Below are 22,164 nucleotides of genomic sequence, written 5' to 3'. Positions count from 1 at the left end.
GTACAAAGAGAACATATATTTGAAATATTAGTATAGTCTTATCTATATACTACAAAAACTCTTATCATTATGACTTTTAATTGGGTGAAACAGTGCATCATAGATAATGATTTTTAAACTGAGATACATCAAATGAATTAACCTACAGAATGTGTGCAAAATCTGACTTTTGAGGGAATGAAATTGCGACTGTTGTAGCTGCAGGCTGATGCTATATTCAGGCTGATGCTTTGGTCATGTAATGTTCATTTGGAATATTCCATGACAGTTTCCCAGCCACTCTCATAATCCCTTGTTCTCTCCCCCACCCAGCAGCAGCCATTTCCCTCCCTGCTGGGGTGGAAGGAAGGAGGAACCCCACATACCCTATTCAGCCCATGCCAATCCTCCCATGTGTTCCTATGATCAGTGCCACTCCTGTTGAGGTATTCTCCGTTAGGAGAATGAGTGCACTCAGGGAAACATAGTCAGAGTGGTGATGAATAACACACAACCAGCACACAGATACACTGAATAGTAAAATGTAAGTTTTACTTCCAGTAAACAGGTAAACAAAGTCCAACAGTCCAAATCATACATGGTTAAAGCAGTTAGTATTCAAAACAATCAGTCCAAGGATAATCCAAAAATGAAGTTCTTTTTTTTACCAGTATCATAAACAAAGTTCAGTAAACGGAGTTTGCGAACAGTTGCAAGACTCACAGCACTTCAAGCAGAATGACCATCAGGCAAAAAGGCAAAAGGGAATCACAGGAGATGCAAGAAGAAAGAAGCCATGTTTCTGGCTCCATCTTATAGCCGTTGGAGGAAGATACAGTATTAAATTACTATCCTGGTTTATATATTTCCAACCCAGCTGTTAGATGACCATCATTCCTAACATTCTCCCCTTTGGGTAGGACACTATATAAAACTTTACAGTTTTAAGTCCATATTCCTCACAGCAAGCTTTATGTTTTACAGTGCTTTGGGCTTTTGCAAAATGATCTGCAATGTTATTCTCTGACATGCAGTACTCCAGTGAAATCATTTTACTTTGAACACATTGTCTTACATTTAGATATCTTAAATCAGCGTGTTTACAGTGAGATTGGAAGCCATCTGAATTGTTGATTGGTTGTCTTCATACACAACAATAGGTTCATTTATATTAATTCCCATATCTATCAATCGCTGTTTATAACAAACTAAGTCCGTACATAATAGAGACAAACATGAGAATTCAGCCTCCATTGTTGATAAACTTAGATGTTTTTGTCAAATAGACCACCATCCAATTAATACATTTCCTAATAATACTACAGTACCTGACGTTGATTTATGTGTAGATACATCTGTAGCGAAACTTCCATCGGCATACGCAGTTAAACTTAGTTCATCCTTAGGCTTCAAATATAATGCATAATGCATTGTTTAAGATATCTTAATACATGCTTAGCAGCTTGCCAATGCCTTTCAGTAGGCTCAGATTAAACCTGGCTAATTGGTTGACACAATATGCTATGTCTGGCCTAGACCAATTACTGAGATAGGATAAGCTACCAATCAATGATTGATAAATGACTTTATCAAAAACAGGACTTTGCACATCACTGTGGCTAAACTTCTGGCTCATTGGCATCTTAGCTGGCTTACAAAGTTCCATTTTAAAGTTCTTTAGTAACTGGTTAATATTATCTGCCTGTGAGATTTTGTAGCCTCCCTTAGTTTTATCTATTTTCAAACCAAGATACTGTTTAATCTCACCTAAATGTTTTATTTTAAATTTCTTCTCTAACAGTGAAATAATCCCAGTAGCTTCTTGCTCAGTCTTGGTGATTAATGCTATGTCATCAGTGAACAGTAGCAACAATGAAACTACACCATCACTTTCCTTTTTGAATAAACATGGATCAGCCTTTCCAGCTACAAAACCTATCTTTGTTAATTCCTTCACTACACACTGGTTCCATTCATAGCCTGATTGCTTCAAGCCATAAAGACTCTTTTTTAATCTCCAGCAATCAGTTTTGTTGTCAGTTTTTATCCCCAAAGGCTTCTTTAAATATATAGTATGTTATAATGGTGCATGTAGATATGCCGTCTCCACATCTGTGCCTGTTCTTCCTCTTTAATGGCTATTGATGGTTTAACTATCTCATCATTAGGGACTATTTGGGTGTCGATAACAACATCATTGTTAGATTCCTGTTCTAGTTTATGCCACCCAACGTGCTCAAGAAATTTAGCACTAGTGCTACGGTAAATATTAGCTGTGCCTGGATCCCAGAATCTAAATGATCTATGGTTGGCCTCGTAACCTATGAAAAATAATTCCCTAGCTCCATGTTGCCCTTTCAGTCTTACTTGTGAGGGAATATGCACCCATGCTGAAGCTCCAAATGTGTGTAGATAACTTAAATTTGGTTTTCTGCCATGCCAACAAGTGAATGGCAATTCACCAGTTGTTGTGTTCAGCACATTATTTAACACATGGTTGCTACACATTATGGCCTCACCCCACAGTGTTTCAGACAAATCTGAATCGGATAACATAGCACGAGCCATGGCTTGTAATGTTTGCCCTCTTCGTTCTATAAATGAGTTATGTTGTGGCCTGTAAGGTGCAGAGCGCTTATGCTTGATACCAGCCAATTTCAACATTGTTTGGAATCTATTGTTAATAAACTCAGTCCCATAATCTGTAACTAAAGTAATTACCCTACATTTCATTTTTCTCTCAACAAATCTTAGCCAATTAAAGAAATGTTGGAATGTTTCTGTTTTGTTTTTCATTAGATAGCAGAAACCGTACTGTGAGTAATGGTCCATAATACTCAAAACATAGCAGGCACCTCCCAGACTGGGTTTCTTAGGGCCAATTATGTCAGCAAAAACAACCTCTAAAGATTCTTTGGTCTTAAACTCATTCAGTCTGTTTGCAGGAATAACCTTGCTTTTCTCCTGATTACAGGCATTACAGTTTAAATACTTACTACAGTGTTTCAATTTTACTCCCTCTGCCAATTTAACAGTTTGTTTCAGCATTTTGAAATTAATGTGCCCCAGACATCGATGCAGTAAATGTATACATTCATCATGTGGCTTAAGATTGTTATAAACTGAGTTAGCCATCTGAAACTGGTCATCATGTATCATATATAAATCATTCTTTAAAGTAGCAGTAACACTTTTTCCCTCTTTCTCTATTATATAGTTATCTCCCCTAAAGGTTACTACATAACCAATATTAACTAAAGCCCTTACTGATAACAAATTAAATTTCAGTTTAGGTACATATAACATAGATAAATGCTCATTTACACATGAACAATATGCAGTACCTTCACCAGATGCTGTCATCTCCCATCCATTTGCCAATTATATATGTTGCTTACTCGTGGACATCTTTACAAACCTCTCTCTATTTCTAGTAATGCACTGCGATGCTCCACTATCAATTACTCACAAATCATGGTTTACAGTTGAATTGCTAGACATAGCTAAATTAACATTCTTCTTAGCCTTCTGGTGATTACCAATATTCTGTCATTTTCCCTTCTTACAGAATCTAGCTATATGTTTCCTAGCTCCACAAGAAAAACATTTCCTAACAGTATAGGCAGTTGAAGACAAATCCTCTTCTTGTGGTTGTTTCTTTCTCAGTTGGTCTCTTTCCAGCCTTCTTCTTGCCTCTTCTAATCCTCCGGTTATGTCAGTCAATGTCAGATCATTTCTGGTCAGGACTTCCAGTGAAGATACGTAATCATCATAACTTTCATCCAATGAGGAAAGAATGATGTTAACCTGATGCAGCTCTGAAAAAGCAGTTCCTTTTCATGTAGCTCTTGAAAAGTTCTTTTCATAAAGTTCAGATGAGCTAACATATCTCCACCTTTCAGAAGACATGCTCTAAACAGTTTACGTGTAAGCTGTATGTGTGCACCTACACTGTCACGAACATAAATCCTCTTCAAATTCTCCCAACACCTAGCAGCAGACTCTTCTCCACGAATATGGACTAGCTGCTGGTCACTCAGTGTTAGTCCAATTATACAAAGAGCTTGTTCATTGTTCTGTTTAAAGTCAGCTAACTTTTTGGCATCATCCTCATTATTTGAATCCCAAGCATTTACATCTAGTTGATCCTGAACTGCAGCCCATAACCCTTCCTTACGCAGAAGTAGACTGTATTTCATAGACCAGGAAACATAGTTTGTTCCATCAACCGGGTTATTAGTGATAGACTTGTTGATGGGTCTTGTGCCATCTTTACCAGGACAGTAACCCACAATTAAACAGTAAACAGCTGTCTGTATACGGTACTGCGTATTCACACTAACTCTCAGTTATCTGAGTCTGGCCCATACCAGTGTTGAAGTATTCCCCGTTAGGAGAATGAGTGCACTCAGGGAAACATAGTCAGAGTGGTGATGAATAACACACAACCAGCACACAGATACACTGAATAGTAAAATGTAAGTTTTACTTCCAGGTAAACAAAGTCCAACAAACAGTCCAGATCATACACTATTAAAGCAGTTAGTATTCAAAACAATCAGTCCAGGGATAATCCAAAAACGAAGTTCTTTTCTTTACCAGTATCATAAACAAAGTTCAGTAAACGGAGTTTGCAAACAGTTGCAAGACTCACAGCACTTCAAGCAGAATGACGATCAGGCAAAAAGGCAAAAGGGAATCACAGGAAATGCAAGAAGAAAGAAGCCAAGTTTCTGCCTCCATCATATGGCCATTGGAGGAACTTAGCCAATCACAATTACAGCATTCTCTTAAAGATACAGTATTAAATTACTATCCTGGTTTATATATTTCCAACCCAACTGTTAGGTGACTATCATTCCCAACAACTCCCTGAGTGCCTTCCCTGATTTGCACCACCCCCTTTGAGTGTCTTGTGTTGTGTACACTGATGACAGGCCGGGGGGGGGAAGGAAAGGGGAGAGAGAGAGAGAGAAAAGGAGGGAAGGATGCAAGGAAGGAAGGAAAAGAGGGAAGAAGAGAAGGAAGGAAGAATGGAAGGAAGGATAGCTTGAAGGAAGAAAGGAAGGAAGAAAGACAAATGTCAGAATGAAAAGAAGAGAGAGGGGGAGGGAAGGAAGGAAGGAATTAATTCCTAATGTTCCTTGCCAGCTTCTCACAAGGAAATTCAATGAGAAAGCCAGCAGGAAATCAGAAATTGCTCTGGCTCTTGTTACTATTTGCTAATTCAGTTTCTCTGATTAGCTAAGGAAATATCTCTGAAACAATGACCCAACAGGGCATGGGATGTCTAGTATTTCCTAACATGCTGGATTTCTTTCTTTTTGTTCTGACCATTATCCACTTAGGTGATCCTCTATCAGCAGACAAAAGTGCTTCCCCCCCCCACCCCTCTTCATTTGCTAGAGGTAAATCCAAAGCAAAACAAAATGTTATAGGATAAAAGCATTAAAAATCGGAACATTATTTCTCTGAATAACAGTTAACACCCACATGCCCATGAGATTTTTATGTTAAATCTCTCAGCCCTACTGGCTCTCATTAGCATTTCTCTGTGCTCATATAATTTTAGTAATTTACAGAGATAGCAAGTGAATTTAAATATCTGGAGTTGTAAAATTTAGCAAATTTTAATCCTTGTTTAACAAATGGTAGAATGCAAGCATACAGATTTAAATATCTTGCTCTGTGTGTGTGTGTGTGTGTGTGTGTGTGTGTTACATATGTTTCTAAATCTTCCTTGTTGGGCTGTGTGTATATTGTGGTATAAGTCTGTATGGGTTTTGTGGCGTATGTCACTCTCTCTGGTAGCTGGTAGAAGTCATGAGCCTGTTCTCCTGCATGAGATTCCTTGAATGCCATGTATTATGAGACAGTATTGTGAAATTTGGGTGACCAAAGATACCCTGTGCCTTTAAGAGTCATACGTAAAAGAGATTAGTGGCACTTTATCCATAGGGCTCAAAGATCTGTATGTGTTGGAATTTCTTGCTGTTCACCATGTATAAAAGCACAGGGTGGCTCTGGTCACTTCAGGTTCTGCAAAGCCCATGTTGAAAGCAGGTGTGGGTTTCTACCGGTTGTGTCCACCTCTGTAGAACCGGTAGCTCTGAAGAGCAGCAGACACAGAACTGTTTCTATGTCTCCTGATGTTTTTGCCCACCTGCCTGCCTGGGCTCTTACCTGACCTTTATTTCCTGCTTTTTCAACTTCAGCTGCCGAGCAAGGCACAGCTGCAGTTTAAAAAGCAGGAAAAAAGTACTTTTTCAAAGGCTGCTTCTCAGCACTCAGTGCTGCTCAGCTGTCCAGGCATCAGGCTGATGAGGATTTACAGGTGCGTGCAGTGTGCAGGGAAGCACATCGTAAATCACCAAACCTCGTAAATCATCGAACCGGTAGTTAACCCTGTTGGATCCCACCCCTGGTTGAAAGAGTAAGGATTATGATCTTGGCAGGAAGTTCTCTCTCCCTGTTTGCTTGTCTAGGTGACCTGACCAACAGCTCTTCCAAGCCCTCTGCTCCATGGCATTGCAGAATGCATAAGAAAGACACTGCTATCTCAAAACATGTAAGGATTATACCTGCTTCACTAGGAGATCAATGCATCTTTTGGAACAGGCAGAAAAACACCCTCAGGGCACAGGTGGGGTGTACCAGCCAGTGAGCAGGCAAAATAAAGTGCCACACCTTTTCTCTTTGCCTTGGGGAGAGGCATATATTCGGGAACTGGAGAAGGAGCCATTCTCTGCTTCACTGTTTACTCAAATCCAGTGTTATGTTTGACAACAGGCCTTCCTTGGAGCTGTTCTAGAGGAAAAGAAATGAGCTTAAAACTGATAGTACAGGTAGTCCTTGACTTGCAACCATTTGTTTAGTGACCTTTCAACGTTACACTGAAGAAAGCGACTTATGACCCTTTTTCACACTTATGACCATTGCATGGTCACGAGATCGAAACTTGGCTGGCTGGCAATTGGTTCATATTTATGAGGGTTGCAGTGTTCCTGGGACCCTGTGATCCACTTTTGGGACCTTCTGACAAGCAAAGTCAACGGGGAAGCCAGATTCACTTAACAGCCGTGTTATTAATTTAGCAACGGCAGTGATTCACTTAACAAATGTGACAAGGAAAGTCATTAAATGGGACACTTAACTGTCTTATTTAGAAATGGAAAATTTGGGCTCAATTATGATTATAAATCAAGGACTATCTATTATATCACCCCTGCATAATCCTACAGCCTCTCAATCTGAGTGGTGGAGATTGTTTAGGGCTTAATTTTGAAGAATCCCGGGATACTTTAATGTGCATCTCTGGATTTCCTGGTCTGTGCTAGACTTCAGGGATTTGGGTTTGTTTTTTCATAGTATTTCTACTGGGCAGAAGGATGGTGACATCTCCTTTACATCTGCTCTAGGGGTGGGATTCAACCAGTGTTACTCATTGACTACGTTTTGCTGTGTGCACATGTCCAAAAAAACCTTTAGCTGTGCCGCCCGGGCAACTGAAAAGTGCTGTGCGTGGGTACGCAGCATTTGAAAAGCCTCTTTTCCCCTGCTTTTTCAACCTCAGCTGTGCCGCGCAAAGCAGCTGAGGTTGAAAAACCAGGAAATAAAGGTCAGGTAAGAACCCAGGCGGGCGGGCGGGCCAAACAGCAGAGCTATCGGTTCTATAGAGCCAGGCAGAACTGGTAGCATCCCACCCCTGATCTGCTCTCTTGCCTTGCTCAGACTACTTCTTATTGAGACTATTCTTCTCTGCAGAGATGGATAACCTGTTAAGAGTGGTCTGCCCCTCCTCCCCACTTCCAGGAGGTTGACACGTTTCAGATTTTGCAACAAGTGTGGTTCATGTTTCTGTTGATGATTTGGCTGCCTGTGGAATATAGAGATTGATTATTGCCCCTTGAACATTTTCTCCCATGTCATACAGCTTGTTCAATCCCTTGATACATACGCGGGCAAGTCAGGAGATGACTAATAGACAAGTGGAGGAAAAACACATCCTGAGTCTGATCAAACATAAGAGCTCATTATCAAACGTACTTTGTGGCAGTGATGGAAGCAGAAAGCAGTTTCTCTTCCACCATTGCATCTCTTCCCAGTGTCATCCAGCCCAGTTTTTCTGAATAGTTGAGAGCTATTTGGGATCCAGCTGAACACAGATCATAATCGTTGATGGCTAGCTGTGTCATGTTAACTATTGATCACAATCATAATTTAGAACTCTGAAGCTTCAGACCAATTTGTAGACGTGTTCAGGGTTTGGTTTTCATTATATTTCTTTGGATATTGTATTTTTAGGGCCTGCTAACGCTGAGTGTTTGAGCAATTCAGCCAACTCTACATCTGTTTGCCTGTTATCCCTTATGGCTTATAATGTTCAACAGGAATGAAATGCTCAGCTTGGTCTGGAAGTTATAAATCCTGCTTACATAAGTGATCCTACCTCATTAAAGGAAGGTGAAATGAGCCCATGTCTGGGAATAATATCAGTAACTCTAGAAGATCTAAATAATTTTTAGGCCAGTAGCCAGCATTCCCTTCCTGGACAAGGATAATAGCTGATCAGCTGCAGATGCTGATGGATAAAACAATTTACTAGATCCGCTTCAATTAGATCTAGGAGTTTTGACACAGCCTGGAGAAGATGGAGGAGTGAAGCTTTATTGATTCCCCAGCTTCTTTCACCAGCTAACTATCAACCATGGAATCTTCCTGGAGACACTAAACAGCTTAACTGTCGGCAGAATAGCCTTGATGTGGTTCTACTCCTTTTAGATGGCTGACTGCAAAAGGGGATAATGGAGGACTTCTGACTGACCATTGTGAGGCCCTCAAGGGTTCCAGTGTATCTCCATGTCAGTCAATACCTGCATGGAACCAGGGTTGTCATTTGGTAATAGACTGGATGGTGAAGAGCAGCAGATTGAAGCTCAATTCAGAAAAGACAGTGTGCTGTTAGCGATGTTTGTGCTCAGAGTTTGTTGTGAATGGTTTTCCATGTGCCATAAAGAATCAGGTTCATAGCAAAGGGTTATTTGCAGATCCATATTTGAATGTAGAGGCCCAGGAAGCCTTTATGGCATGTAGTTCCTTTATCAGTTTAGGTTGATATGGTAGCTACGCAGCCCTAACTGGATAGTTGTATAGTAGCTTCAAAACAATAATATTTCTAAATATTTATTGTTGGATGTGTGGCTACCCTTGAAGATGTCTCAGCAGCTTCAATTAGCACAGAACTCTGATAGCAAGAGTATTGAAAGGAATTGGGCAATATGAATACATCATGCCAGTTCTTTATGATCTCCATGATCATGCAGTTTATTTCCACTTCAAGATTGCTGGTTTTAGCCTTTTGTAAGTTTGGGACTGTAGTATCTGAAGGAATCCCTCTTCCCTCTAGGTTTTGACCTGACAAGATCATATTCAAGGGACTTTGGAAAGGTCTCCCAAGTGAGCTATTATTAGCTCAAGGTCATGCAAATATATTGTTGTTTTATAATTAAAATGCCATTGCTGCAATTTTTAGTTCTTCTATTGCAGCCTTATTTGGTTACAGATTCTGTGTATTAGCAATAGCACTTAGACTTATATACTGCTTTACAGTGCTTTACAGCCCTCTCTAAGCAGTTTACAGAGTCAGCATATTTCCCTCAACAATTTGGGTCCTCATTTTACCCACCTCGGAAGGATGGAAGGCTGAGTCAACCTTGAGCCTGGTGGGATTTGGACTGCCAAATTGCAGTCGGCAGTCAGCAGAAGTAGCATGCGGTACTGTACTCTAACCACTGCACTACTGTGGCTCCATATTACCATACTAAGTATATATTTTAATGTATAATATGCTTTAAACCAGGGGTCGCCAACTTTTTGGACCTCAGGGACCACCAAACTCCTAATTTTAGATCCCAGGGACCACTAACCGGTTCTGTGGACATGGCCTAATTTGTGGGTGTGGCTTGGTGGTTGTGGGACTGGACGGGCATGGCTTGTATGTAAATATTATAAATATTTATATAAATATTGATTTTTTTTATTTAAAAAAAGAGCAACTTTTACCCCAAATCAGGCAAAGCAGGCAAGCAGATTGAGTTGCTCACAGAATCACAGTTTCATTCAGAGATCTATCTATCTGCCATCGGCTAGCTCAATCTGACACATAAAATTTGCTTGCAAGCTAACTCACAAAACTAACTCACAACACACTATGTATGTAAATATTTATTTTTTTTATAAAAAAAGCAATTTTTACCCAAAATCAGGCAAAGCAGGCAGATTGAGTTGCTCACAGGATCATTCAGTGATCTATCTATCTGCCATCAGCTAGCTCAGTCTCTCAAATTTGCTTGCTGTGAGTCTGCACTGGATTTACTTGCAAGCAAACCTTCAATCCTAAGGGAGACAGAGCTGAAGATCTAAAGACTAGCTAGAAAGCAAGAAATCCAACCATTTCTTGCTTCCTAGCTAATCTAAATCTCCTGGCACAGCAGAACAGATGATGGTCGGAAAAAGGAAAAATTTACAATTTTAGCAGGCAAGTTTGCCAGGTAAGGAGTGAGTGGGCAGGGAGCGTTCCTGTAGGCCATGTGGGTGGCGCAGCCTTCTGTTTTTGCACAGCCTGGATTAATTGCTTTGGGAGGGTTCTCTGGGGGTGAGATTTCTCTGCGGCCACCAAAATTTTCTCAAAGCCTACCAGTTGGTGACCCACTGCTTTAAACAATATATTACTGTTTTAATTGCTGGCTTTTATGCTTTGAGGTTTTTAAGGAAGTGGCATATAATTTTAAAATAAAATAAACATTGTATTAGTTAATGCTACTATCCTAGGCTACTTACTTCATTGGGTCTTGGCTTCTGAATACACAAGTGAAACTGTGCACTGCAAATTGTTAGGCAGTGATAATGCATGTGGTTTGATGGGAAATTAGAATTTAGATGGAGAAGTGGGAATGATTTAGCTGAGAATATGGAAAACAATGAACGATCCAGCTTTTTAGTACTGAAGATACTTGTTATAATCTACAGAAAATAAAAGACTCTAAAAGAGAGTAATTCGAAAGGACCAGACTAGGAAGTATATTTCTGTTTATTGTTGCTTCTTTTTGTATCTCTTTAGTTGCCCAACATGTTTGGAAACTTGCGTTCTACTTTCATAGCCCTCTTGATTGGCTCTTATGCTTCTTCTGCTGTTACTTTTCCTGGAGTTAAGGTATGTAGTAGAACCAGATTGATGCAGCAAGGAACATCCTAACCCCAAATTCCTGATCTGGAGAGTCAAAGGCAGTTGTGGGTTGTATGTCTGCATGCTTCTCTCTTGGCTGATGAGACAGAAAGCTTTTCTCCATTAGGCTGAGAGAAAGACACTTGAGGAATCTCAGGTGTGTGATCTACCTGCAAAAGATATTCTACTACTGGGAAGAGGAAGGGAGGGTAAAAGCAGGCCTGATTGACATATCATCTGTCATTACAAAGGTGCTTTTCAAAGGCAACTGCACTTCCTTGTTTTTTTTTTCTCCTTGAAAACATTTTTTCCTTCATCCAAGAAGTTTATTCAGTCCTGAAGATGAGAAGCAAAATGTTTTCAAGGAAAAAAAACAAGAAAGTGAAGTTTTCTTTGGAAAAACACTTTTGGGACAACCTGGATGATTGAGAATCTCCATAGACAACATCTGTCATTGCTTCCCAAGTTAGGTGAAGAGATGGATGCACATTCTCAACTGTGTGCACAGAACCCACAGGAATTACTTTCTATATAGATATTAGAGAATTCATCAGCCTCTTCTATGTCTACTTACTGGAATGTCCAAAGCCATCCTATCCTTTCTTGGTGGCTTTTTTTCACCATTCCGCACATTTTTTTTGCCTCTTGTCCTATTGCTATTAGCTGATCTATGATGCCGGAGTTTCCTTTATCGTTATCATGCTTGTCTGGTCAGGCCTGGCTTGCCTCATCTTCCTCAATTGCATGATCAACTGGCCTAAGGAGTCCTTCCCAGCTCCAGAAGAGGCCAACTATACGTAAGTAGGAATTGCATGGCAATGTAGCTCTAACCAATCAAAACTGTACCTATTTTCTACAGGTAAACCACCTGATAAGCAGAGTGCAAGAATGATGATTTTCAAGAATTTATATTGTGGCTCTTCTACTTCCTTATTGTGGAGACTGCACCAATCTATCCCCATCAGATGTGCTGTATTTATTACCCTTAATTTATACCTATCTGCCTTGTTCATTAGAAATTTTGGGAGTTCAAGAGCACATCAGCTTGTGGACAGTTACAGTACATTACACTAAATGGAAGTTGGGCTGATTTGCAATTTCTTGCCTGTCAGGGTCAGCATTCTCTGCTTTAGTATCTTAAGTATCGGCTTTAGTATCTTATTAAAGAGAAATGTATCAGATTCTGTGGAGCTTCCTTCGCAGACTTTGTTTCCTTCTAAATTGCTTTGGCTGTCTTCGGACGGCATGGCTTTCCTGCCCTATGTTGGCTTGATTTTGGGAAGTTCTTCTACCTTTTGCTAAAATGTACATCTTTGTCAGTGGTGGGATTCAAAATTTTTAACTACCGATTCTGTGGGCATGGCAGGGGAAGGATACTGTAAAATCCCCATTCCCTCCCCACCCCACTAACCTGCTTTCCAGCTCCATTCTCCTGTGCAGGGCAACAAAAGAAGACCCAGCCAATCAGCTGAGACTCAGGAGCCAGAGAATAGATGGGGCGGGGCCAGTCAGAGGTGGTAATTGCTGGTTCTCCGAACCACTCAAAATTTCCCCTACCGGTTCTCCAGAACTGGTCAGAACCTGCTGAATAGCACCTGTGATCTTTGTTAAGCATGTATTGCAGAAAACTGGCTTGCTACTTGTTACTTGACTATATTCTGGTTGGTTGATGATGAACAGAAAGCTTGGCATGCTGGGGAGGCTTTCAAAGTGATTCTTACTTCTGTAATCGTCCCTGGGTCAGAGACTCAGGGGGGAGATGAAAAAGATGGCATATCCAAACACCTGGCATTCTTCCTGAAAGACGCACAGTACAGCCCATCCAATCCCTGGCAGGTTCCTAAAGGTGCCAGATGTTGATGCCAGTCTTGGCTCAGCTTTTCCTTTCAACCCCAAGGCACTTCTCTCAAGAGTTTGAAGAGAGGCTTGCTTTCCCTTGGAATAGTCCCCAAGTCTTGAAGTTCTCCCTAATGCACCGCTTGTATTTGGCTTGGGTCCCATCAGGCTCTCCTGGTTCATGTTCTGTTGTACTTCAGGCTCTCTTGTCCTTTCCTCACCTCTGTTTTCTGCCAAGTAGCAGAAATTAAGGGAGGGAAAACCCTCCTTTATCAGGTGCAGTAGAAAAAGGCTCGGCTTGGTTTTAGCTAATATGAGGTGACCTTGGCAGGATCATTTCTGAACACAGTCATACATTATGTGTACACCACAATTTGCATCATTGTAGTGTATTAATCAAGCAGTGTTTTATGTGATTAAGACAAAATCCATTTACTTTACTTTTTAACTACAGTGGTCCTATGTCCTTAATTAGAAATGACAATCCTTTATTTCAGAAATGTTTTAGATTTGTTTAATTATTTACATTCTCTGTTTTGCTGTTAAATTTTCCCTTGTAAAGCTATATTATAAACACAAACATTTTTTAACCTCTACAGACCTTTCAGATTTTCCCCCTTTTCGAGTTTGTCCTCTATTTTTCCCAATAAAAAGTTGGTCACTGTATATATAAAACTCATGAGGGCTGGGTTCACTTGAGAGACTACCAAAAGCCAAAGAGTTCACGTAAGGGCTTTGTTTAGTGTGTGTGTCCGACTCTATCTCTCCTCCTCCTCCCTCTCCTCCTTGATCCTTTATCCCTAAAACAGGAAGAAGATCAAACTGAGCAGCCTAGCTCTAGATCACAAGGTGACCGGTGACCGATTCTACATGCACGTGACGGCGGTGGGGCAGCGGCTAAGCCAGAGGGAGCCGCAGCTGGAGAAGGGCAAAGAGGCACTCTACCCATCAGTGCAGGACCTCTGCCAAGGGCCCACCAAATCTGCCCAGCGTGAGTCCTCCTCTTGCTTCGCCGTCCCTCAGTTCAGGGAGAGAAGCTGGGCAGGGAGAGGATGTGGGCAAGGGCCTTTTCCACAAAGCTTGCAGTTTGATTTGTCATGTGCCTGACTTGCAAGGCTGCTTCCGGAAAGGCTACTGGGGGTTTGCGGGCTGGTACCAGCCTTCCTAAGAAATGGGAACTTCTGCAGTTTGTAGATTAGTCACTAAGATGTATCTTCCCTCACAGCTGTTCCTTCCCTCTCCAACTTTGGGCCTGTTGCATTAGGAGGAGTTGTTAGCTGTGGCTGCCACAGCTGAGGACAGGCCCTGGCATCTGGCTCCATCTGTTGGCAGGAGACAGTGCCAGCATTTTTGCTTGTTGGCTTCAGTCCTAATTTTAGAGGGAAACACCTCCTCCTGGGCAGCGGTGAGTGGAGAAAGAAAACAACAAAATTCAGGATAGAAGTAGGAATGATATGGATCACTAGTCCAACTACAGTTATTTTGACCATACAAATAAGCCATCAAGCAAACCAACAAAAAAAACAAAAAAAAGGTGTTGAATTAACTCTGCCTTGTTCTCTTAAAGGAACACAGTCTTTTCTCTCTAGGTTTCTAGCACTTTCTGTAGCAGTTAGAAGGTTAGAAGATCAGCCAGGGAAACAGAGAAACTTGTAAACAGGGAAGTTATGTGGCCAGTACCTTTTGTGGAGCTTGAATTCAATCCAGGTTTACAAACAACAGAAAAGATTTATTGAATTGGTTAAGATACAAACAGTGTGAAACAGAAATTCTCTCTGCTTGTAGACAGCCTGACTTAACAATCCCAGTTGGAACCAGCAATTTCTTCTCTAAGCGACACAGTCATTAAGCAAAACATCATGTGATCCCAACTACGGTTTTACTGCTGGCTTCTCCATTGACTCTTCCAGAAGTCGGTTGTGAAGTGTGCAGAGGGTGATCACGTGACCATGGGATACTCCATTGGTTGCAAATGCTCTCTGGTTACGAAGTGCCCCATGTGAATCACGTGATCATAGGGAGGCTGCAGTTGTCACAAGTGCAAAGAACCGGTCAAAAAGTTACATTTTCCATGCCATTATGACTCAAATGGTCACTAAACAGGGGAGTTGTTCAGTGAGGACTCCCTGCTTTAAGCATCACTGCCCTTCTGTTAAAGCCTCCCGAAGTACTGCGTATATAACCTGACCAGCAGAAATCACCAGGTCTCTTCCTAAGAGATCATAATCTCTTGGCCCTGAGGTGAATCTTTACTGCCTTGTTGAAAAGCAGAGTGCTAAGAAAGGATTGTTTAGACCAGCTTTCTTGGTCTGATGCCAAATAGATTGGCTGGGACTGCGTACCATTTCTCTGAGGCCATATAGTCATAAAGCACCCTACAGGGAATCAAATCCAAAGATACAATCCAATTCCTTCCTAGTAAGTAAAGCGTAAATGGAAAGGATATCCATTTGTTTGCCTGAAAAGCATTCTAATCACCACCACGTATTCCCTTTTGGATGCAGGCTCCATCCCCTTCTGCCACAGTGTCTGTTCTCCCATCTTTCTGTGGAGCCTCATCCTAATGGGCATGACCCAGTTGCGTATCATCTTCTATATGGCAGCCATGAACAAGATGCTGGAGTTCCAGGTGACGGGTGGCGTGGACCCAGGTGAGCTCAATGGGGCGGGGGCGCCTGGAAGCAATGCAGGAGAAAAAAGGAAGCAATGGGAGGAAGGACATTTCTTCCTGCTTAGTGAACTTCTAGTTGAAAGTTCTATCCTGAAAAGAAAATCTGCTTAATCTGATGTGGCCTTTTTTCTTTCTTTCCTTTTTATTCCAGTGCCAAAAGAATTGGAGGATAAAGCCGAGAAAACAGGCAGGAGCCTTAATTGCCTGGGGCTAAGATAGGTCTCTCAAAATATATGTGTAATGTAATCTGATAAAGGACTTCTACATTCAGTTCTCTGTCCAAGCTTTCAGGTGAAATCTTCCATTTCCTGGGAAGCAAACCTTTCAAAGATTTCCCATGTCCTTCAAAAAGTTCTAGCCATTGCTGTGAGCTCAAGCACTGTCCCCTTTTGTGTTCCCTGATTATTGAGCAGATGTAAGGGGATGATGTTTCACATTAGTGAAATCAAAGTGCTGAAAGAGCGGAACCATCACTACCACTGTGAATGTTGACAGGAGCTTCCTGTTATGGAATGGGAAGTGCAAGACACAAAATGATGGTCAGCAGGTTGATCCAAGCGTGTAAATAAGCTGGAGCAGAGAATTTCTGCTGTTCTGAATGAAAGTTTCATTTATGTTATGATGTGATTTTATATCTCTCCTATCCTCCCTGTTCCCCATCCCCCTGAGCTTAGAATAATGTGCCTTGGGGTTCCAAAATCATTTATTTTGGGTTAGGGAGGGAACATTTCTCCTGGTTCTTTGGGTTATTTTCTCATTCCCTCTCTCCTTTCTTTTTATTGGACAGTCAGTTTCTACTCTTCCATCTTTGGTGTCATGCAATTGTTATGTCTTCTCACTTGTCCCTTCATTGGCTATGTGATGGACTGGCGCATAAAGGATTGTGTGGATGCACCAGGCAATATAAACCGTGCTGGATCTATCAAGTGAGACTTTGATCATTTCCAAATGTCAAGCAGCAAATGTAGAATGCAACCCATGCTTGAGGGTAGAGATATACTGGGGCACTTAACAGAAGGACCAGTGATGACTTTCCTTTATCTTCCTAGTCCTGAGGAGAAAGGAATTCCACCTAAAGTCCGCTACCTTAAGATCCAGAAGCTCACCAATGCTATCCGAGCTTTTGTCACCACCAACCTTCTGTTGGTTGGGTTTGGTATCACCTGCTTGATCAACAACCTTCCTCTGCAGGTAACTTCTATTGTGTTCTTCATTCCTCTCTGATTTTCCTTCCTTGGATAATGCTCTTCTGTTGCCTCAGTGCTGTTTTCCTTCCCTCATCAGCTCCTTAGCTTGTTTTCCATTTAATGACTCCTGTTGGTTTCCTCCTTTGTCTCTTTCCCTACAGTATGTGACCTTCATTCTTCACACCATGGTACGCGGCTTTTTCCATTCTGCCTGTGGCGGTCTCTATGCTGCTGTGTAAGTTATGCCACTGGGGGTGGGTGGGGAATCTTTTGCACTTGAGAATGGGTGCCCTTGAGAATTGGCCTAGTTTGGTAGAATAGTCTGGTTAAAATGGGATAGTCCTTCTAGTCTGAGCAGTGCAGTCCGTCCAAGAAGAAGAAAGCTCTGTGAATTTGGCTTTCTTTCCTTGCTTATTGTCTTTTTTTCCCAAGGGAGCAAATCTTCCCTAAGAATGGAATGAAATAGAAGGCAAGCATCTGTTTAAATTTCTTTTCCAATTACTGAGTCTAAATTCTGTTCATGGTTTTTAAACAAGAGTGGCAGTTTATCTTCTTCGTACATTTTCCATTAGCATTTTCTTAGACCTAAATACACGTTTAATCCATCGAGGCTTCTAAATCTTTATAATATTGATAAATTGGGAAGTTTTTGAGCAGGGTGGGGAACCTGTGGCCTTCTAGAGGTTGTTGAACTATCGTTCCCAGAGTTCTCCGTCATTAGACATATTGACTGGGCTGCAGTTTAGCAGTTTCTAGAGGACCACAAGCTCCCCAACCCTGAACAATTGATAGATTTCCATTTCTCTAAACAAAATAGAAACTTGTGGTTGTTCAGAATGGATATTTCTGGGTAGATGTTGGGCTAAGGATTGTCAATAGCCTCTCTGGCTTTTTGAGAGTCATTTTCTTCATATTATGTTTGATCACCAGGTACCCTTCCAATCACTTTGGGACATTGACTGGACTCCAGTCTTTGATCAGTGCCGTATTTGCTCTCCTTCAACAGCCACTTTTCATGGCTATGGTGGGGCCATTACACGGGGATCCCTTCTGGGTGAGTTTTCAGCTATTTGAATGAAGATAGGGGTTTCTTGAAGAAGGAGCGTGTTTTTTTAACATCCAGTGTGAAATCCACTTCATTATTTAGATGTACTAACAAACACTCTAGCAAGCTCAGTGCCAAGCTGATAATGCGTCTTCCCATGCTAACAACATGTTTGGGTTCTCAGTTTTTTTATTCTGTACTTTGCACATCAGTGTATCCCTTGCCTTCCTTCCCACCCCCCAAGCTGTTGTAGCCAAACCCACATACATCCTATGTCTAATTTTCAATTCTCACTCCATATCAGCAACTTTTTAAAAAGCATTTTACAGTTTTGAAAAAGAGAGATATTGGTGATGTCACATAAGCTCCACAAGGTACAGAATTGCTCTGACTGGCTTTGTCATCTGACTTTTTCTCTCAGAAGTTGTTGCAGGATAGGGAGAACAATTCATGGATGGTTTTATATGAGCATGTAGTGCAGGACTCTCAAACTCACGGTCCATGGCCTGGATGCATCATGTGCTGGCCATGCCCACACCTGGTTTAGCAAAGGGGGAAAAAATCCTGATAGGTCATGTGACAATGCCGTGACGCTGTGCATTTGACACCCCTGATGTAGCGCAATTATCTATTGTAGATAAATAATTCTCTAAAATAAATAAATGAATGTGATCCCATTTTGAATTAAAGAATATTAATGCAAAATTAGGGCTTTGATGCAGTCATAGCAGTCTTCTTTCAGGAAGCTAGTCCAGAAACAAAACTATTCAATTTCGTACCAGTTACTATCACTGATCATAAATGGACATAATTCATGGAGATGATATTAGATAAATGATCCTCCTTTCTTTATTCTTAGGTGAATCTTGCCCTCCTCATCTTATCATTTACGGGCTTCCTGCTCCCCTGCTATCTCTTCTACTACCGCTACAAACTTATCCGGAAGCAAATGGCCAAAGATGGTGCTCATATGAAATTCCAGGACAATGCAGCTGCCAATGGTTTGCTGAACAACGATGCCACCTCTTTATAAATCAGGCTTGGGGAAAGTGGGGAGTTGTGGATGATGGAGAACAGAATGCGGAATTGGTGTGCCTAACAGATGGAGCAAGGCGCCGTGAGCAAAGGGATGAGACAATACTGTGAGAACATTACATTTGAGAACTATGAAAATAACTGAGGTGCTTTTAATTCTCAACAAATGCCTATCTATATTTATATCTATATTTTTTTATATATAGAAACAAAACTCTATTTTTTTGCAGGGTATTTTGAAAAGCTCAGTGATTTTTAAATAGACAATTAGAACATCAGTCACTAAGCATTGCAGACCAAGAAGCATTTATGAAAAGATCTTGGATGAAGAATTGGCAGGATGGAGTACCATGTCTAACCTTGTAGCACCTTAGGTAGCCCTCGACAGTCATCATTTTCCAGGATTGTTTGGCCCTGGGGAGGAAATGGACTCTCACCACTTCCTTCCTCCCTGCCCGATAATTATGGCGGAGAAAATCAGGGAGTGACTGCAAAACCCTACAAGTAAATTCAAAGGATTATTGTTTGCCAACAGTCCCTGGGAGTCCCTTGTGGCTCTGTTCCCCTGGGTTTTAGCAACTAATGTTGGGGTGTCAAAAAATTCGATGCTGTGTTAGTTCATTGCTTGGTAATGAATGCTGCAGGTTGTGCCTTAGTCCCCAATGCTGTTTTGAGCTTTATAAGACAAGCCACCTCCCCATGAATTGTCCCCTAGAGATGAATTTAATGGCCTTTTGAGTGCTGTGAATTTTCCCAGATATTGTTCTTTGATCTGTCTTGATTGCAAGTGTGACAAGGTTTGTTTCCCACAGAAATGTAGGAAGGCATTGATTTAACAAGACTTGTGTCAGAAGAATAGAAGTGCCAATTTTTCATGACTGACTTTTTGCCTGGGCCTTTCCAAAATAAATTTTAAAATCCTAGCAACTGGATTTGCACTGGTAGATCCTAGCCAAATGGTTTATTTATTTATATGGAAATTATATTGCTTCCTTTCTATTAAGAGCAGACTGTGGTTTCTAAACAAAATAAAGCCACACAGTAATTCAACAATAAAATTAAACAAATTTCTGTGCAACATTAAACCCAATAAATCTCTTAAAAACTAAATAAGTCAACTGTGAACTGAGTGATAAAATGTAGGTAGATTAAAAATAGAAATGGTGGAAACATGGTTAAAAATGTTTTATGAGGTACATAAAGTAGCATTTCACTGGATTGGGAGTAAATTCTATATATAGGTAGTCCTCGACCTTCAATCACAATTGAGCCCAACATTTCTGTTGCTAAGTGAGACATTTGTAAAGTGAATTTTTTGCCATTTTACGACCTTTGTTGCCACAGTTGATAAGTGAATCACTGCAGTTGTTAAGTTAGCAACAGTTGTTAAGTGAATCTAGCTTCCCATTGACTTTGATTGTCAGAAGGTCACAAAAGGTGATCACATGACCCCAAGACACTGCGACCGTCATAAATATGAACCAGTTACCAAGTGTCTGACTTTGTGCTATAACAGTCATAAGTGTGAAAAATGGTCCCAAGTCACTTTTTTCAGTGTTGTTTAACTTCAAACCAGAAGTGGTACTCAGCAGGTTCTGACCAGTTCTGGAGAACCGGTAGTGGACATTTTGAGTAGTTCAGAGACCCGGCAAATACCACCTCTGACTGGAGATTTTACAGTATCCTTTCCCTGCCACACCCACCAAACCACACCCACAGAACTGGTAGTAAAAAAACTTGAATCCCACCACTGCTTCAAACAGTCACTAAATGAACTGTTGTAAGTCAAGGATTACATGTACTAGAACCAACCCTGAAAATGTTTTAGGCCTACTCAAAGATACCTGCAAGTTTCCATTCAATGGTTGTGGCTTGGAAAAAAATGGAAGAGAAGGCACTGTTGGCTCTGGTTGATAAGTATTCTATTCCAAAACAACAGAGGGGAAAGAATCGTTCACCTCATTTTTACAACTCTGGCAACTTCAACCTTAAAATGTCAACGTCATCAACCCTCAGCTAATATGGTAGCCAGGTCAAATCATATTTGGCCTATTCCTGTTCAAAGTCTGGCTGAAGTATTCTGAATCAGCGGAATTTTTTTTGAAATGGTTTCAAAGACTCCTTTCTGTACAGCATACTGCAGAAGCTAAGTGTGAAAATTGCTAGATGAGCAGCATTTGGAAACATTATAGCACTTTCACTGAATGGATGCCATAATGGGACATGCCTACTTGTGAATGGCTACCTTGGTGGGCCTTGTAGTAACAAAACATCCGTTTACTAGGAGACTCCCTGGTGAGATGACCTTGTAGCACTTCTTGCTCAGCATTCCAACATTGCTTAGTCTTTTTTTCTGGTGAGTTAGGAGTGTTTCCAAACAAATGATGCTAATCCTTCATCGTTTTCTAACAATACCTAGGACCTTTTTCAGAAATATTCTTCGTTTTTGGAAATAAATGTGAAACTAGAATCTGGCATTTTGTTGTACATCATTCCATTATGTATAATACCAACTGGGGTGGGGTGGGGAGGAAGGGGAGGTTGCTGGACACCAAGAAAAGTATCCCTTGATATTTTGGTGCCCATTGACACCATTTTACTACTGTGCAAAAATAACCAAGTATGTAACCATTGGAAAAGAGTTTAATGGATCTAACTGTCAAAGCTAGAAAGGAGCTTATTTGCGGATATTCTAAAAGTATATCTAAAAGGATGTCTAAAAGTAATGTTTCAATGGTTACTTTTAACTTGCAGATCCATAAGGGAGCCAGAACAGGTTTTAACCAACCATTCCTACCTCAATTCATCAGATAGCAACAGCAATTAGACTTATATAGCACTTCACAGTACTTACAGACCTATCTGAGTGGTTTACAGAGTCAGCCTATTGCCCCCAACAGTCTTGAGTCCTCATTTTACTGACTTTGGAAAGATGGAAGGGTGAGTCAACTTTGAGCCTGGTGAGATTTGAACTAGCAAATTGCAGGCAGCTGGCAGGCAGCAGAAGTAGCCTGCAGTACTACATTCTAATCACTGTGTCACTGCGGCTCTTTCCTTTAGAATATCCATCCATCCATCCATCCATCCATCCATCTATCTATCATCTGTCAGTTAACCATTCATACTATCTGTATGTGCATCTCTCTTATCTGTGTATTAAACACAAAATGACACTACTACAGATTGT

At 40.9% G+C, this 22,164-nt stretch overlaps 1 protein-coding gene across 2 annotated transcripts in view; it reads left to right on the top strand.

Annotated features, from left to right (window-relative positions):
* The window catches only part of SLC43A1 (solute carrier family 43 member 1), a 36,288-nt gene extending 14,838 nt beyond the window's left edge, over positions 1–21,450 (top strand). For both annotated transcript variants that reach the window (XM_026719724.2, XM_026719727.2), the window contains 10 exons: positions 11,099–11,191; positions 11,867–12,000; positions 13,849–14,030; positions 15,544–15,690; positions 15,862–15,897; positions 16,498–16,636; positions 16,760–16,901; positions 17,059–17,132; positions 17,828–17,951; positions 18,802–21,450. In XM_026719724.2, coding sequence (XP_026575509.2) covers positions 11,099–11,191; positions 11,867–12,000; positions 13,849–14,030; positions 15,544–15,690; positions 15,862–15,897; positions 16,498–16,636; positions 16,760–16,901; positions 17,059–17,132; positions 17,828–17,951; positions 18,802–18,975 — 1,245 coding nt within the window. In that variant the 3' untranslated portion in view covers positions 18,976–21,450. The remainder of the gene's footprint in view (positions 1–11,098; positions 11,192–11,866; positions 12,001–13,848; positions 14,031–15,543; positions 15,691–15,861; positions 15,898–16,497; positions 16,637–16,759; positions 16,902–17,058; positions 17,133–17,827; positions 17,952–18,801) is intronic.
* Positions 21,451–22,164: the final 714 nt, after the last annotated feature.

The sequence above is a fragment of the Pseudonaja textilis genome, chromosome 1 (assembly GCF_049901715.1).
Source record: "Pseudonaja textilis isolate UNSWEBS1 chromosome 1, rPseTex1.2, whole genome shotgun sequence".
Lineage (NCBI taxonomy): Eukaryota > Metazoa > Chordata > Lepidosauria > Squamata > Elapidae > Pseudonaja > Pseudonaja textilis.
The sequence above is the reverse complement of the archived record's forward strand: the minus strand, read 5'-3'. Positions and strand labels throughout refer to the sequence as shown.